The sequence below is a fragment of the Patella vulgata genome, chromosome 1, assembly GCF_932274485.2.
Source record: "Patella vulgata chromosome 1, xgPatVulg1.2, whole genome shotgun sequence".
In the NCBI taxonomy this organism is placed as follows: Eukaryota; Metazoa; Mollusca; class Gastropoda; family Patellidae; genus Patella; species Patella vulgata.
In genome coordinates this window covers 77,822,894-77,842,218 of record NC_065879.2, presented here as the reverse complement: position 1 = coordinate 77,842,218, position 19,325 = coordinate 77,822,894, and the positions used below count along the sequence as shown (strand labels likewise).

The following is a 19,325-nucleotide window of genomic DNA, read 5'->3' as shown; positions in this document are numbered from 1 at the left end:
CCTAGAAACATAACCAAAATATCAACAATTTATAATCTCCCTGATAAAAAAAAGAGGCGCCATCAAAAGATTTTCCCCAACACTTACAGGTGGTTCTGATTTGTTTATATCAACTCCAGATGCAAACTGCACGCAGCGATCCATCTACGTCATACGTCATTATGATCACTGCCCCAGTTAGCCGCCATTCAAAATGCTCACATGATCAATTTGGGGCGGGACTTATCGACTGGACTACAGCTTTGTGTAAACAACAGAGTAAAAATAACCCGATCACGCACGTGTTTTATGTAAACACAAAATTTCAACTTCCGCCAATCCGGTAAAAGCGATATATAATATGCGCTAGTGGGTAATATTGCAATACATTCTTTACCATTGTAAACTGTCTTTAGTGTTTCAAACTGTTTATCTTTCAACACAAGGTTAGATACTCCTAAATTTGTCTTCGCAAACAAAACCGCCATATTGAATAATTAGAGGACTATTTTGTGATTCGGCTTTGATTAGTTTGACATCTTTCATACACAAAACGGGTAAATAAACATATTCAATTTCATTCAATATGACAATAGAAGAGAAATAAATACTTCTAAAAATTACTAAAAGCATACTCAGTGTTTTCGACTAAAATCGTTGATGTAGGAATTAAAATGTCAGGTAATTAGCTTAGGGCCTGTTCTCAGGCGGAGCTAGCTGTAGACAGGCAGCCTAAGTTTGGGATGCTCCAGATGATGTCCAATGTAGCATTAAAAATTCCCAAAGTATGTAACGCTAAAGTCACTGATTGCCATCATTCTGCTCACAGAGATCCATCTACTTCATACTTTGAGAATAGATCTCTGTCCTAAACGACCGCCATATCTAACAATTAGTATACTGTTTTGTAATGCGGTTCTACTCCATTTCACAAATTAAACCCTTTTAGTTTTATTAAATGAAAGCAGAATATAAACTTCTCAAAATTTGCGAAATATACTTTGTGTTTCCGACTAAAATCGTTGATTTAAGACTTAAAATGTCGGTCAATTAGCTTAGCGTCTGTTCTCAAGCTGAGGTAAATGTAGACAGGCAACCTAAGTTTAGTATGTGTTGGTCATTTGAGGAATTTTGAATTCCTTTGCAAACTACAATATTTTTAAAGTTGAATGTCTAAAACAAATATCAGTGCAAAAATGTTTGGGGAAATTTTCAATTCATAAAACATTTTTTGTACTGATTCAAATTTCACAATATTGTAGTTTGCAAAAAGATTCAAAATCCCTAAAATTTTGATCAATGACCTTAACGTTCACATTAATTACGATATTTTATGATATTAAAATGTAAATATTGCATTGTGGTAATCTCATATTAATTGCAGATATATATGGTAAGCAAGAAGTCAAAAACATAAATTGTTAAGGCAGACAGGTGGCTATTGTGACTGATGTTCAGATAAAATGACACTATATTTTGATTGACAATTTGTCAGAGAATAAGGTTTAATATGAGTACAAGTAGTGAATCTGATTCATGATTTTATAGCACTTGTTAAAAGTATGTCTGGATGATCTAATCTGCCCACTGTAGTCCCAGAGTTAAGTAGAAGAAACTGTATATTTCACTGACTTCCTCAATCTACAAAAAAAATACATAAAAAAACAAACTAGTTTAATCCTTTAGTAGAGTGTCCCACCATAAACAGATATCTCCAAATATTTCGACAATTATACCATAATATATATATATAAAACCAGCCTTAACTTACAATACCATCTCATATTTATAGTTCCCAAATAAATGGTTGTGAGAGAGGTCATTTCGGGACTAACATATGGTTTAATTTTATTTCAATAATTTGCTTGCATGTAGGGGTCTTTAGTAGTGGGAGGAAACCGGAGGACCTGGAGAAAACACACGAGGTTGGACAGGCGACCCTAATCCTTGTCACGTACAACCAGGGATTCGAAACCGCGCCAGTTGACTCAATGACAGGCCTTATGATAAATGGTTGTGTTGATATAACAAGTTATAACCAGTTAAACATCAATAAAAAAAAAATAGACTAAAAAAGCTTACTAGACCACGTCATTACATCCGGTCATTTTTTAGTGCAAAATAGGTTACGTGCCCTTGGTTTGAAATTAGTCGCTCTTAACGAGTCTACTGACCGTTCTCCTGCTGATTGACATGCAGAGATAATCAAGACTATTTTCTATGAAATGTTACAGAAAGATAGATCCATAAATCTAATTTAGAAACATGCACATTAGGCAACTCAGCAATTATTTTAAGAACCTTGTAAAAACAAAAGGAAGATACTACTAGTATGCTATTCTTGCCTAACCAAGGAGCTTTGGAGATATTAATTTTACTAAATCAAAAGATGCCGCTCCAAACGAAAATTTCACGTGCGATGGCTATTTATAGTGCTGAATATTCTTGTGCTCCGTCCTAAAGAATCAAACCTGGAGACATTCTTAGTTGAGAGTTCAGTTCCCTTACCACTCAACTACCACATTTCCCCTCAATTAGCATAAAGAATTAAGTTACAAGGAACAAAGCAATAGCATAAACAAAACTTACTATTTTCGAGGTAGGTTTGCCAGCACCGTGACCAGACTTGGTATCAATTCTGATTATCAGAGGATTTGACTGAAAAAAATCAAAGACAAACATTGTTATTAATGTTGACCAGGGCTCTCACCTACGTTGTGATTTATAGGCAGTGAAATAGAACTTCTCAAGAACTTACCTGCCATTCAGTTCTACCTTAAAACTTTAAAACACAATGAATACAGTAGAATTCATAGTTTTCATGTGCGCAAACACTTTAAAATTGTAAAAATGAAAAAATAAATTGGAAATAATATTTTGCTAATCAGAAGTAAAATGATTGTCAAAACAGAATAGTTTTAATTAATGTAGATATTGATTTAATCGTTTCATAATGTGGAGAGCGATCACCAGGTTATCATCACAGACAACTTAAAGTTTCTGTGTTTACAGGAGAACATGCCTCATTGTATAATAGAAATAGGCCATTATGGGTATAACAGCTTATGGTTCTTCACCAACTGGGTTAATGATGACAGGTCTACGTCATGTAGAGTGCTATGAGGAAAATATTGTCATCAGCCTAGACACAGGCCATCCATCTTGAACCATAAACATGGATAAACTCTTTTTTACTGCTGAAAGTGCCTTTTCTCAGACCCAAATATGTCCGTTCCCAAACTGGTGCAGGGATCCTAAATGACTCAAACCATCGACTCAAACACACCAGTCTGGTCTAATTAATGCTTCCACTTTCAAACGAATTCTTGTTGTTTAGCTGACAGTGCCCTTATCCTATAGAGTGACTATAGGATAATTTCCTTGGCCCCCCCCCCAAAAAAACCCTCTCAGCGGCGTGCCCCGTCTCCGCGGTCAGTGCCCTCATTTTGCAGCGCCCCCCTTTTTCAGAATTCCTAGATCCGCCCCTGAACCACCCTGGTAAATCCTGAGGAACTTTCTCAACTAACAACTTAAGTGAACCTAGGAACACCTGGCTCCCCATAAATAAAACAAGAAAGGTAACTCTAACCTGTTTTTCACTTGAACCAACAGTTCTTTGTACTTCTGCTATATATTTCAGTGAATGAAGGGGAACAACTCTATCATCATGATCACCGGTTAACAACAACATGGAGGGATACTGAATATCACCATCAGGTTTTTTTATGTTATGATATGGCGAATATCTGGAAAAGAACAAACACATAATGTTAGAATAAAATGGGGTTTAACATCCTACTTTTCTGAACCAACTAAGCTAATTAAGATGGGTATACACCATGCAGTGTGCTATATCATAGACATACTGTCTGATTCACAGATTTTGGATTTATGATAGGATTTACTAAAAAGAGTTTTTACCCAGTGGCGTAGGTCACGCCATGGTGTCTAAGGGTGGCTTGCCTATTCCCCCTCTTCTTGTCAACAGTTCACTTGGAAGTTCTATTTTATGGTGGTTTGCTAAATTTAAATAAACTTCACAAGGGCATTCTTTGGAACATTCCCAACCAAAGAGGCAAACTGCAGGATTGTTCCAGACAGAGCTGAACTTGTTTGGCTATAACTTACTTAATAAGCCACTGGAATTCATCTGGTTTATCAGAGCAACCATAGTCAGTTGTCCATGCGTGACCAATTGTAAACTTGTGAAACCGTAACATATCTAGAACACTATAAAATAAAACACAAAAACATGATTTATTAACCTGTTAAAGCAGACGTTAAAGCACCAGGTGGTAGTAGTAGTATGATTTATCAAGCTATTGGGAACCAAATGATTAAGCTTATAAACTTTAACTTAATAATAGCCATTTGCAAAATTCCTGGTCAAGATGCAATTGACATTTAATCATGGGTTCCATGTCAGCTGTATGTGCCAGTCGGGACCAAGGGCATTTGAAAATAACCAAAACTTGACCAGACCCATAGGTCATTTTGCCGCCAAAAAAGTAACATATTTTGTGCTAAATCATAAAAATAGCACCACTTTCACTGTGTGAAAAATGACCAATGACTGGCTGGGAAAATTTTGAAGTGGAAGCCCTGCATTTAATGGTTATTGCATTATTATGGATGTTATGAGGAGATACATTCTACCACATATCATAAATTTCTTGACTGGTCCATTACTTTCAGGAAAACTCTTTATTATAGGTCACAAAGTTAGTTTCAAATAAAGACACATTTTGTTGGCATTTTGTCATGTTGCTCATTCAAAATGTTTATTAAATGAACAGTTCACTAAGAAACACTTTCCACCTGCCTAAGCAATGAGTTAACTAAGATACATACTACATTGTACCTGAGCGATGAGTTAAGACACCTATCCCACCTGAGCAAAGAGTTAAGATACCTACCAAACCTGAGCAAAGAGTTCATTAAGATAATACCCCAAATGGGCAAAGAGTTAATTATGATACCTACCCCACCTGGGAAATAGCTGCACCAAATAAATCTGGTCTTTGATTAGAGCAGGCACAAACTAATAGACCACCATTAGATCCACCTTGTATAGCTATTCTGCAATCATGAAAATTATTAACAATAGTGAAAATCATTATTTGTTAGAATGAATGTTATAAATTAAAATGAACTTTATTACTTATAATGAACATTATTACTTATAATGAACATTATTACTTATAATGAATTTTATTAATTAAAAAGAATTTTATTTTATTAATTATAATGAATTTTATTAATTATAATGAATTTTATTAATTATAATGAACATTATTAATTATAATGAACATTATTAATTATAATGACAATTATTAATTATAAGGAACATTATTAATTATAAGGAACATTATTAATTATAAGGAACATTATTAATTATAATGAAAATTAACTAAAATAAAAGTTATTAATCAAAATTAATTATAATGAAAATTTTTAAAGTATTAATTATAATGAAAAGTATTAACTATTATGAAAATTAGGGTTAAACTAATTAATTTTAATGAAACTAATCAAAACTATTTATTATAATGAAAATTATTAATCATAATGAAAATTATTAATCATAATGAAAATTATTAATTATAATGAAAAGAAAATTATTAATCATAATGAAAATTATTAATCATAATGAAAATTATTAATCATAATGAAAATTATTAATCATAATGAAAAGTGTGTTTACCTTCGAGCAGATGTATACTTTTCCTGTATCAAATATTCCGCAGCAGACTGGAAATCATTAAACCCATTTTGTTTGTTGTCCAGGGTACCAGCTTTATGCCAGGTTTCTCCATATTCTCTAGAAAACAAGCCAACAGTGAGGCTGATGTCCCCCGCCAAAATCCCCAAATAAATAGATTACACATATTAATTAATCGCACATCTATTTTTTTTCCAAAGTATCAAGCAGTCAAACTGATTATCAACTATACTCTAAGTTTCATCACTCTTTATCAGATAGAATCAAAGTTATCTTGTCCCAAAGCAGGAAATTGCTTATCTTTGCTTAGCTTTAGCTCGATATGTTAATCATTGAACTCAGTCAAGACGATCATCTACATCAAGTTTAAACATTCTACCTCAATTAGAAGAAGAGTTGTTATGTTCCAAAGTCGTGACCAATCAAAATGCGTATTGCTCGTTAGCCTAAGCAGAAAATTCTCATCATCGAACTTAGTCAAGGTATTGATGTAATGAAACTATACACCAAGTGTCATCACTCTCACTTAATGAGAACTAAAGTTATCGTATCCCAAAGCATCAACCAATCAAATTGCTTATCTCTGCTTACCCTAAGCAGAAAATGCTTATCTTCACACTCCATCAAGGCATTGACCTAATAAACACCTACACCAAGTTTGAACATTCTAGCTCAATTAGAAGGAGGGTTATTGTGTTCCAAAGTCTCGGCCAATCAAATTGCTTATTGCTCTGCTTACCCTGAGCAGAAAATGCTCATCATCGAACTTAGTCAAGGTATTGATGTAATGAAACTATACACCAAGTTCCATCACTCCCACTTAATTGGAACTAAAGTTATCGAGTCCCGAAGCATCAACCAATCAAATTGCTTATCTTTGCTTACCCAAAGCAGAAAATGCTTATCTTCACATTCCATCAAGGCATTGACCTAATAAACACCTACACCAAGTTTGAACATTCTAGCTTGATTAGAAGGAGGGTTATTGTGTTCCAAAGTCTCGGCCAATCAAATTGCTTATCGCTCTGCTTACCCTGAGCAGAAAATGCTCATTATCGAACTTAGTCAAGGTATTGATGTAATGAAACTATACACCAAGTTTCATCTCTCTCACTTAATTAGAACTAAAGTTATCGTGTCCCAAAGCATCAACCAATCAAATTGCTTATCTCTGCTTACCCTAAGCCGAAAATGCTCATCTTCGAACTCCATCAAGGCATTGACCTAGTAAACACCTACACTAAGTTTATACATTCTAGCTCAATTAGAAGGAGAGTTATTGTGTCCCAAAAAGTGTGACGCACAGACAGACGGACAGACAGACAGACGGACGAACCCATTTTAATAGTCCCCTGCTTTCTTCGAAAGGCGGGGGACAATAAACAAAAAGAGTTATTATAAATTTCATCAACAATTAACAAAACTGAAAGGGGCAGATAATATGAAGAGGTCTTTTTAAAGTTATATTATCCATTCCTGTCTAACTGCTTACCCAGTATAGTGACCACCATTTGATTTTGATGGAGAACTAACATTCCACACCAAATATTAGCCAGTCTAGACCATATTTAGATGTAACAGAACTTACCCTCCACCTCTAATATTAGCCAGTCTAGACCATATTTAGATGTTACAGAACTTACCCTCCACCTCTAATATTAGCAAGAGCGTAGACCATATTTAGATGTTGTAGTAGAACCAAACGAGAAGGGGAGAAGGTTGGACTGATAGAAACACTGAATCCACCATAACCATATAATAATACAGCATGACTTCCATCTAATTTTAGACCCTAGAGACAAAAAACATTAACATAAACTTCAACCATCTGCAAATGTCTACTTTGAAAATGCAGATTGGCTAACAACCAGATGCTACAGGGGCTGAAGATTCGTCTTGGAAAACACATGGATCGAAACATTTAGGAACTTTGAGACAAAATATGAAATGAAATGAAATGAAATCGGGTTTAACGTCCTACTGTTCTGCTCCTAACCTGGGCTAATGAAGACGGGCATATGCCATACAGTGTGCTATGAGGGAAATTTTGCCCGGGCAGCGGCACTATCGCCTGCTCTTATATCGAATTCCAACTGCCAAGGGATCTTTTACGTGCATTCCAATGTATACACGGGACCTCAGTTTTTCGTCTCATCCGAATGACTAGACAGCTGTCCTTGTCAGGCCCTCCGTCCTGCATCACTGACAAGGGGAAACCACGCTGGAAAATCTGGATGAACTTTCTCGGCCAATGCAGGGATCGAACACCCGACCTCCAGGCTTGCGAGCCAGCGTCTTACCCACTTAGCCACGTGATCCCCCGAAACAACATATATTTATATGGTTAGACAAACATGTGGGAGGATTTTGAAATGTTTTGAAATTGCTTATGGAGATCTTTTTATTAGTTGTATTTACCTTTTTATGAACGATAAACATTGGTATCTTCGTACCATCTTTACTGGCATAAAACACTTGCTTTGTTTCAAAACCACTCACATCAAAATTTTTTACTTTTATTTCCCGAAAAACCTGAATAAGAAAAAGATTTGTCATCAGATCTGCAATGGTTTATTTAATCTAATTAAAATACAATACCTTAATTTATAAATCAAACAGGGCCAAGATCTAAAAATTTCTTTCACTGAGAGAGCCCTAAGATCTAAATATATCTTTCATTGGTCAATCCCCAAGGACCAATACCTGAAACTATCTTTCATTGGCCGTTCACCAAACACCAAGACATAGAACTGCTTTTCGTTAGCCAAGAACCAAGGACCAATACCTACCTGAAACAGTTTTTTATTGGCCAAGCACCAAAGACGGAGACCTAAAACTGTCTTTCATTGGCTGAGCACCATATATGAGAATCTATTACTTACCGTTGGTGTATAAACATCTGATGTCATATCACATCTATAGATAACACCTGGTGTTAAAAACGACATAAACTGATAAAATATCTGAAAATATACAAAAAATACAGAGAAATGAAATGAAATGGGGTTTAACGTTCCACTGTTCTGCTCCAACTGGGCTAACGAAGATGCGCATACGCCATACATTGTACTATGAGTGGAATTTTGCCCAAACAATGGCACTAATGCCTACTTTTCTATCGAAATCTGCCAAGGGATCTTTTACGTGAATGTGAATGTGTACACAGAACCTCAGTTTTTGTCCCATCCAAATGACTAGACAGCTGTCCTTGTCAGGCCCAGCGGCCTGCACCACTGACAAGGGGAAACCACACCAGAAAATCTTGAGAAACTTTCTCTTAAATTAACATTTAACAAGAAAACAAAATACCAACAGCCGATGATCACCTGAATTAAAAGATATCCATTAAATTTTTTTACTCAAAACATTTAGGTGAAACTGGCTTTTTATATTGCCGAATGTCTATTTCAAACAAAATGAAAGCCTATTGAAAATATTGATACACCAAATTTTGTATTGTGTAGGATCCATAATACAATATTTCAATATAACTATTTTTATAAAAATTATAACTGACCTCGGTATCCTTAGTACGTCCAGAATATCCCACAACAGTTCCAACATCTAATGGTAATTCTGACTTTCTTACACCGGTTGATAAATCATACACATATAATTTGTTCTGTAAAATAAACAAAACACTATTAATACCAATTATAAATGCAAGGAAATGGGTTTAACATCCTACTTTTCTGCACTAATGAAGACAGGTATACGCCATACAGTGGGTCAGTGGCACTATGGCTTACTCTTATTTGAATTCAAACTGTCAAGGGTTCTTTTACATCTCATCCAAACAACTAGACACAACGAGGAACCCCACTGGAAAATCACGGAAAAGTCGAGAGCAAACCTAAGATAATCTGTTTAGTGAGCCAGCATCTTATTCACTGAGCCACCACTGCTCTCGATTATATACATACTTTATTCTGTTGGAATCCCACTTAACACTGCTGTAATGGAAGCAAATTTCTGTTCCAAATTATGACTAGTCAATAGTCCAATTAACAACCAATAGCTAACTGCGTAACAATATCATTACGCTTTAAACAGAGCTCCAAATTGGACCAAATATGTTTACGTAACGTTACGTCATGACTCATGATTTTATTATGCCCAATTAACCAGTGCTTAGCAGAAAAACTAATTGCGTGACAAACGAGGCTATCAACACAGATACAATGTAAACAATACTGCTTGGAGACAAACAATACTTTCAACGTTTTTAATAACTTAAATCACTGTCCAAAGTTTTAGATAAGACCCCAGATTAAACGAAGGGCTGTCATGTTGCTGTACATGTACTTGGGAAGGATTTGATTTAACAGGAAGAATAGACACATTCCCTCAAAAGCTCAAGTATCAGAATATGTTGGAATGTATATACATTCTATTGTCTCCATTATACTACCAGCTCTTCATTGACTATGGTGTTTATTAAACCCATGACTTCCCTACATCAATGAAATAGGCATGTTGAATAATGTTGGTGTTAACTGTTCACCAATATTACACAGGTGACAGAAGGAACTTTCTCAGTCTGTGACATCCTGGCTACTAAGTCAATAAAGATACAGTCCATGCTCTGCTTTTATCAAAACCTGATTATTCATTAAAGCAGCGGTTGCCATACAAGATACGGCACGCCCACATTTTTTTTAAACAATCAGGGGCCATAATCTGGTAAGTTATGGTCTGAAATGCGCGAATATTGCAAGAAACTGAGATCTTTGTGATATAAACACATATGTTAATTTTCATCAAAATCAGACAAAATTTGTGACCTCTAGTGGGTCCATATTCCACATCCTTCGTATCAAATACTTTTACACTATTTGCGTACAAGGATCAGCCATTTTGTCAGACACTTTCCTGAAATCTGAACTCAACCTTCATTATGGTGTAATGGTGATATATCTAATCTGATAAAAAATTTTGTACAATCAGGGGTAGTAATCCAGGAAGTTACAGTCCAATATGCGCAAATATCAAAAAGATCCAAGATCTTTGCATTATAAACATACATTTCAAATTTTAATCCATGAAGTTACGGTCCAATACATGCCAATATCGACAGGAACCAACATCTTTGGAGATAACCTATATTTCAAATTGTGTCAAAATCAGATAAAAAAAATTGTGACCTGTAGAGTGTTTACAAACAAATTGTGGACAGACAGACAGGGATATGACAATATACTGGTCATATAAAAACAATCACTAGCTTGTATACATATAGCACAACGTTTGTTATCAAGCATATTGTCCTCAATAACTAAATACCACTCAAGGAGTACGATTATTCACTGTAAGGTTACTGTGTTTTGAACATACAAATCAAAGATTTTTATATCAATACGACCATCATAAAATAAACAACAAATACTCACTTTAACATCTTCTAGATAACAAAGAACTAGTTTATTTTTGTTAACACATCCAACCCACTCTAAAACAGATTTTTCATCTTCTTCAACTAATGTCACCCAATTTTCCTAAAAATATATAACACTATCTTTAATAAATAAAACAGGGTTTTATGTCCTATTTTTCTGCATTAACAGAGCCGATGCAGACTAGAATACGCCATGCATTAGTACGACCTAGTCTTATTTCAAATTCTGAGAGAGGTTTCTTTTACGTACATACCAATATGTGTTTTACGTACATACCAATATGTGTTTTACGTACATACCAATATTTGCACAGGACCATAGCTTTTTTTTTTATATCCCATCCAAATTATTTAAAATACAACCTACTCTTATTTCTAATTCTGTAAAGGGCTTTGTTACAGGACCTCATATTTTTTTCTTATCCCATCCAAACTATTTAAGCTTATCCTTGCAGTTATTTAAAGGAGCTAAGTTTTTAACTTAGTATCATCCACAGTCTTCGGCATTGCAAACACAACTTTTTTATTGGTCAAGTTTAATCAAAATTTGTTTAGTGTTGTTAGCTTACCGTGAAAAGTTGGGCTTCTGATATCCAATAATTAAGACACAATTAAATTTTTAAAATTAGCAGTTGAGCACCAGTTGTATGAAACGACTCAATGAACGAGGCTAAACATATCCCATGCAGGAGAATACAGAGAGAAAAAGAGAAATGGGGTTTAATGTCCACTCGACACAAACTAGGTCATTTCGGTACTAACATATGGTTCAATTTTTATTTAAATAATTCACCTGCGCGTAGGGATCTTTATCTGTGGGAGGAAACCGGAGGACCCAGAGAAACCCACGAGGTTGGCCAGGCGACCCTACTCCTTGTCACGTACAACCGGGGAATAGAAACCATGTGAGTTGACTCAATGACAGACCTTCTGAAACAGCGTGCACGTGCTACCCCCCCCCCTCCCCACAGGAGAATACAGAAATCGAAACGATTGAATGCAAATTAGTTTATATACATTCATATTACATTATTATATGTGTTGCGACCCATTTGTGTCAATTTCTAGGTCCCAAATAATAGCGATTTAACTCATTTAACATCATATGGTAATAAAATATATATACAGTAGAATCTGTATAAGTATTTCACTGTAAAAGCAAGTGCAGAGTGTCTGTATTTTAAGTTTTTTAATGGTCTTGAGCTTAAGACATTGCGTAATATATTGTAAAAACACTCGGGCCAACAGCCCTCTTGTTGTTACAATATATTACTTAAAGTCTCGCTCTCGACCATTAAACAATACATGAAATATATAACATTATCTTTAATAAGTTACTTACCATCTCTGGATTGTTTAAATCAATGTTAATGAGTTTGTATCGTGGAGCCTTTAAATTTGTTTTAAATGTAAAAACACTTCCAACATTTGTAATATACTGAAATAAACGACACACAGGGGAGTTTTAGAATATAATTAAAGAGGACCATGTCACATATTTATTCTGAAAGGCATATAAACATGCATACAGCCTTTTAGAGAGCGTGAGTTGATCACTTAATTAAAAAAAAAGGAGAGCTATTTTGACTCAAGTTGGAACAAAACACAATGTCAGGCAGGCGATCCTACTCCTTGACTTATACAAACATGGTATTGAACTCATGACATCTAGATTCATGACAGACCTTATGATCTAAAGCACATGTTGTAACACTTGGCCACCCACAACTTTGATATACTTCCACTAAAATACTTACCTCATATTCAGCATCAAAATTATCCACCACTTTTACGTAGGGCAATTTACCTGAAACAAAAATCAGCACACACAAAATAGGATTTTGGTCCACCAGTAATTAAAAGAGAAATCCAGTTAGTGCAAAAAGCACAGAACTTTTTAAAAATGTATAAAATAATTTTTAACTTTTTGAAGGCTTGACAGCTTTTAATAGAGGTTACACCACTTTATAAGAGGGTAAACAACATTATAAGAGGGTTAACAACTTTATAAGAGGGTAAACAACTTTATAAGAGGTTACACAACTTTATAAGAGGTTAAACAACTTTATAAGAGGGTAAACAACATTATCAGGGAGTATAGGGTATACAACTTTATTAGAGGTTTTACAACATTATTAGTGTATACAACTTTATTTCAGGATATAGACGGTATTCAACACTATTAGGGGGTATACCACTTTATTATACGGTATGTAACTTTAATAAGAGGATTTTAAACTTGAAGGGGGTTACGGTGGCTAAGTGGGTAAGATGTTGGCACGCTAGTCTGGAGGTAGAGAAAGTTCATCCAGATTTTCCGGCGTCGTTCCCCCATGTCAGTGATGTAAGACAGAGGGCCTGACAAGGACAATTGTCTATTCGTTCGGATGGTACGAAAAACCAAGGTCCCATGTACACATTGGCGTATACATAAAGGATCCCTTGACAGTTGCAATTCGATGTAAGACTAGGCCATAGTGCCGCTGTCCGGGCAAAATTTCCCTCATAGCACACTGAATGCTGTATGTCGGTCTTCATTAGCCCAGTTCGGAGCAGAACAGTAGGACGTTAAACCCCATTTCATTTCATTTGTCTCACCAGAGACAGAGAGAGAGAGAGCGAGAGAGAGAGAGAGAGAGAGAGAGAGAGAGATGGGGTTTAACGTCCACTCCCACTCGACACAAACTAGGTCTCCCAATCCCATTCAGGTTTACTGAATAAAAATATTGTTTAAAAATAATAAAACATACTCACCATCAATACCATTAGAGAGTGTCTGTGTATCCACGTAATATAGTCTATTAACAGGTTCACAACCTTCTCTAACATACAGTATAATATATCTACCACAATCACTGACCTCACTCCCTCTATAATATATATAATAATATATTTACTACAGTCACTGACCTCACTCCCTCTATAATATATATAATAATATATTTACTACAGTCACTGACCTCACTCCCTCTATAATATGATATATATAACAATATATTAACCACAATCTCTGACCTCACTCCCTCTATAATTATATTACAATATATTTACCATAATCATTGACTTCACCCACTCTATAATATAATCACAAAACAGTGCGAAAATTTCCCTGTTCTCATTATAAACCCCATACTTCAGAGTATGACCAACAAATAACATAATAAATAATGGCATTGTGGTGACACTAGCAACCAACTGTATTTACAATAATCAAATACAAACTCTATCAAAATAAACATACACAATATACGACCAAATCTCCATTATATTATTTGGAATAATTTTATTAATTTCCCTAAAAAATCAGTGTTGACGTGTCAACTAGTGTCGCCTGAAGTGACTCACACAGCTCAATGCACCTGCATTTACACGTAATCTACGGAAGCCCATACACAACTATGGAAAAACTCTTGCAACAATATGAAAATAATTTCCCTCTAATTCCTACGTCAAATGAGGGAAATAATATTTATCATTTATCTGTATTCCTTGAAATTTGTGCAGTGCTTTTAGGCCTGATGGTCCAGGGCTTCGATCCCAGTGTCGGTCGAGAAATTTCTCCTTAACAGTTGTGCAGGCTTAAGAACTGAACAAGATACAGTTCAGATTAAAAGAACAAATTGAGTCTGTCTTTATTAGCCCAGGTACAATTTTCCACATAGCACATCAGCCCTGACTATATTAGCCCTGTGCAAAAGCACGAGGAAGATATACCTCATTTCATTATCTGTATCAGTTGTTATGTAAGCAGTGTTCTCATCTACAAATTCTTCTAGATTGTATATTAAAGCAAGTCACTTTAAGTAAGAGATGTTTTGGTTGAGAAAAAAATACACCTCACTGAACAATCACACCAAGCTACTGGCAAACAACTACATTGGTTAATGGGTAATGCTCAACACCATTGCTACTCTTGATTTCAGTTACTTACATCATCCATTTAGGGTGTTCAGGGAATTCAGCTACCAGGATGTCTTGTGATTGATCCGTTCCAAGTTTGTGATAAAACATTTTCTGATCAACATTACTTGTTGTCTCAGTTCCATCAACCTTTCCTTGCTGTTCCGGATATTTCTGTAACCATGGGAACAATAAAAATAGCATTTACAAAATAAATGTTTGACAGTCATATTTGTAACAATTTTTACCCTGTAGTGTTAGCACAATATTGGGTCTAATCACCCATTGAGAGAATACTCTTTGAATCGTCGCCTAAATAAATCAGTAGCTGTTTTCTATAACTATGTTTATAGTTAATTTATCTGCCAAGTTACTAAATGCCACTTGAAGAATAAGAATAATAACACCCATTGAATTCTTTCCTGGGAATTTGTGACCGGCATCATCCATTTATGACCGCAGTATATGCTGGGAACCAAATAATCTTTAGATAAGTGTTATGTAATATAGGAGATTTTTATTTCTGCCTAATTTCAAACCTTTCCAAATTATTGTTAAAAAATATCCCAACCCGTTTTTAACTTACATTATAAAAGAATCCAGTATGATCATGCATCCAAGCCATACTGCTAAACTTTACTCTTTCTAAAACATCAGGTAGATCTTCTCCGCTTGGTGCTTTCTTAAACTACAAAAAAAAAAAAAACAATAGTTGTTCAGTGAGCCAGTGCAATACTCACTTATTATAAGCCACTGTGACTCTGGATGGTTATTGAGTCCAACACGGTAAGCATCTCACTATAACACTAATCTAGTCTGCCAACCCCAGCAATAGCACTTGGCTGCAGTGTAGTTCAGTATTATAGTTAGTCAGCTGGTGCCATAGCTACTGTGCCACAGTGTTATCTCGCTAGAACACTGATCTAGTCTGTGGACCCCATCAATAGCACTTTGCAAACCAGTATAGTAATTCAGTGAGTCTGTGTCATGGTTAGTGAGATAGCGAGAGAAAGAAGAGAGGAATGGGGTATAACATCCACTTGACACAAACTAGGTCATTTTGGGACTAACACATGGTTCAATTTTATTTCAATAATTCGCTTGTGCGTAGGGGTCCTCAGCAGTGGGAGGAAACCAGAGGACCTGGAGAAAACCCACAAGGTCGGACAGACGACCCTACTCCTTGTCATGTACAACTGAGGAATCAAAACCATGCCAGCTGACTCAATGACAGATGTTATGATACAACGCGAATGCTCTAACCATTCGGATATCTACATACACTGACCTGGCTGGTTATTAAGTCGAATATGGTTAAGAGTCTTGGTCATAACACAGATCTAGTGTGAGGTAATTAGTATCGTGCCCGGAAAGCAGTTTCTACCAACTATTTTTCAATTTGTAACTCACTAACTGTCAACAGTGCTTGCCAATGTGTACACTGTCACATGTTTTTGTCCCATCAAATCAACTAGGTGCACACTATCCTTGTCAGTCCCTTACATACCATCCTTGACAAGTGAAAGCTAGATTGACAACAGTTCTTTGATTCATGACATGATTCGAAAGTGGAACATTCTAGTTTTGAGTCCACTGCCCTGATTACTGCCCTTTTCTGTATAAAAACAAAAATGAAATGGGTTTTGAACGTATGGATAGATACTTACATGTATACTGATCCAATCAGAACCACTTTTACTTAAACCATAGGCATATACAGAACCATCTTCAGTAAACATAGAGCCACTTAATGATATGGTGCCATCCTCCGATAACTTATTAGGATCTAAAAATACCCTAGCTTCTCCATCCAGACTGTCTTGTACATATTTCACACTACAAATATAGAAACATAGCTGGTTGATGCATGATATGCATGGACAGAGATGGACAGAGAACAATATAAAAATAACATTTTTCGTACAATCAGGGGACATAATCAAGGATGTTACGGATCGACATATGTCAATATTGAATCGGATAAAATTTGTGACCTCCAGAGGGTCCACAACCTTGGTATTACCTACTTTTACGCTATTTACGTACACAAGAGCGGCTATTTGTCAGGAAGTCCTGGTCCGGTATTCAACCTGTAATTATGGTGTAATGGTGATATATTTGAACATTTTTTTAGAACATGATTTTTTGTACAATCAGGGGCAATAATCCAGGACGTTACGGTCCGATATGTGCCAATATCAAAAGGAACCAAGATCTCTGGGTTATAAATATACTTTTTAAGTTTCATCAACATCGGATAAAAATTGTGGTTTTTCGTACAATCATGGACAATAATCCATTCAATTCAGTCCGATATGCGCCAAAATGAACCCATCCAAGAACTTTCACTTACCTTTGATTCTGTAAACCTGTATTATAAGAATAATAATAATGATTGCCACGTTTGCTTGGACAACTATATTTTGGATAATCCCAGATTTCCGTTATCCTAAAAAAGAAATCCACAAATATTTAAAAAGTTAACGTTTCATCTTGTACATTATTAAATACAACTTTGTTAATAAACTATTTAATCTAATCTCGAATGGTCATTTTTCTAGAAATGGACCAGATATGTTATTCTGTACGTGCCTTGACAAACGTTTTTGTTTTGTCGGAATAAGAAATTTTATGCACGTAGCCAATTTTTATACACGTAAAATAGTTTCCAATTTGATTTCAAACTGGGCATTTTTCCAGAAAAGGTCCTGATATTTTATTCTGTGCCTCAAAAACAGCTTTTGTTTTGTAAGAATCAGGATCTACCGCAATATAGCAGAGTTAATTTATGAATCCTACCTGTTTTTAATCTGATCTCGAACAGGGCATTTTTCCAGAAATGGACCAGATATCTTATTCTGTGCCTCGACAAAAGCTTTCGTTTCATCAGAATCCGGATCTTCTAGCCATCTGTAGGGATCAGGTATCTACAAAAATTAGACCGGCAATAAGGCACCTGTCACTGACAATGTCGGGCACAAATTTGATGATCGGTTAATATAATACATACAAGATAGTGACTGGAAGAGAATCGCACTACAAACCAACAAAATCAATAAGACAAACCTGTGGGTAAGACATATACATGTACAGTACTAAGTACAAAGACATTACAAGAAATTGATGTAACCAACAAATATCAAATCAAGTGAAAAGATCCTGGGTGCAGCCATAAGTGTCCACTGTGTGGTTAGATCCTTACAAATTTATATACTAGGTTATTAATTATGTCCCTTCCCTTCTGTAGGGATTAATTCTACAAAATTTATATTCTGGTATACAATAATAACAGTGGTCTGGCCCTATTATGGAGGCAGACCACCATTAAATTTCACCATCTTGGTACCCATGTTTATTTCCTCTTACATGTGTGGTAAATATCTTATAGTGTGCTGGCTTATAGTGTGCAGGTTGAACTCTGCCTCTTTTCCGTATATGTTAATAAGTCATGTGATAGCCTATCCTACATTTGCATATCAAAGTTAGTGCTCTGCGTCAGATGCTATGTAGAAGGCGTGAAGGACAAATGAGATGCGGCAGAGCGCAAATGTAAAATGTATAGAGGGAAATGTAAAACGTAGACACGTAAATAAACCTAGCATTTTCCAATAAAACATTTGACACATACATAGCATTTGATGTTCCATATTTAGCTTAGCCCTTAATCATTACCAATATTAGGATTATGTACATTGTAATTTTTACATAATCAATGGAAAAGACATTTTAGCAGAGCATCATTTAACATTGGCAGCGATACCCGTCCATAAATAAATGGTGGTCTGCCTCCTTATATTATACATGAGTTATGTCCCTTCCCTTCTGGGAGGATCAACTATCCACAAAATATTCCACTATTAACAACAGAAAGACAAGCCTTGAAACTACAATTTAGAGTCTCTACAACCAAGGTAAGTGCCGGGTATACGAAAGTTCAGTAGCGTTGCAATTTCAGTATTCAAAAACAAAAACAACGGAAAAGAAACCCTGAAAATGCCAAGTCACCGGGCACCGGCTAAAAAGTAAGACGAGACAGGTTGCAAGGCTCACCTTTGTCCCACTGAAATCATCGACGACACTTTCGTCTCGACGAGCCTCCGGATATTTGAACACGCCCATCTTCTTCCCTACTGGTTTGACATGAATCAAAATAATCAGAAATTTCCAAAAACACAGGCCGGCCAGATTCGTCTTGTTCGTTGTTGCTGTTTACGCGTGTTTGAACCGGAAGATGGACATAAGGACAAAACGACCATAAACCAAAACGGTTATACTTGTCAAAACGGCAATTAATTACAGTCAAAACGGCCATAAATTCGCAACATCCAT

General features: G+C 35.6%; 1 protein-coding gene across 1 annotated transcript; it reads right to left on the bottom strand.

Annotated features, from left to right (window-relative positions):
• Nucleotides 1-1,453: 1,453 nt before the first annotated feature.
• LOC126810795 (prolyl endopeptidase) lies at nt 1,454-19,225 on the bottom strand. The gene is made up of 20 exons (XM_050536077.2): nt 19,047-19,225; nt 17,796-17,923; nt 17,350-17,445; nt 16,664-16,832; nt 15,583-15,684; nt 15,028-15,170; nt 13,851-13,966; nt 12,854-12,903; nt 12,439-12,534; nt 11,092-11,196; nt 9,219-9,323; nt 8,584-8,664; nt 8,120-8,233; nt 7,345-7,493; nt 5,684-5,800; nt 4,963-5,058; nt 4,108-4,209; nt 3,569-3,725; nt 2,569-2,637; nt 1,454-1,620 (listed from the first exon to the last, which is right to left on the bottom strand). Exons 1-20 carry the CDS (start codon nt 19,113-19,115, stop codon nt 1,555-1,557), a joined length of 2,130 nt encoding a protein of 709 aa, XP_050392034.2. The 5' UTR covers nt 19,116-19,225; the 3' UTR covers nt 1,454-1,554.
• Nucleotides 19,226-19,325: the final 100 nt, after the last annotated feature.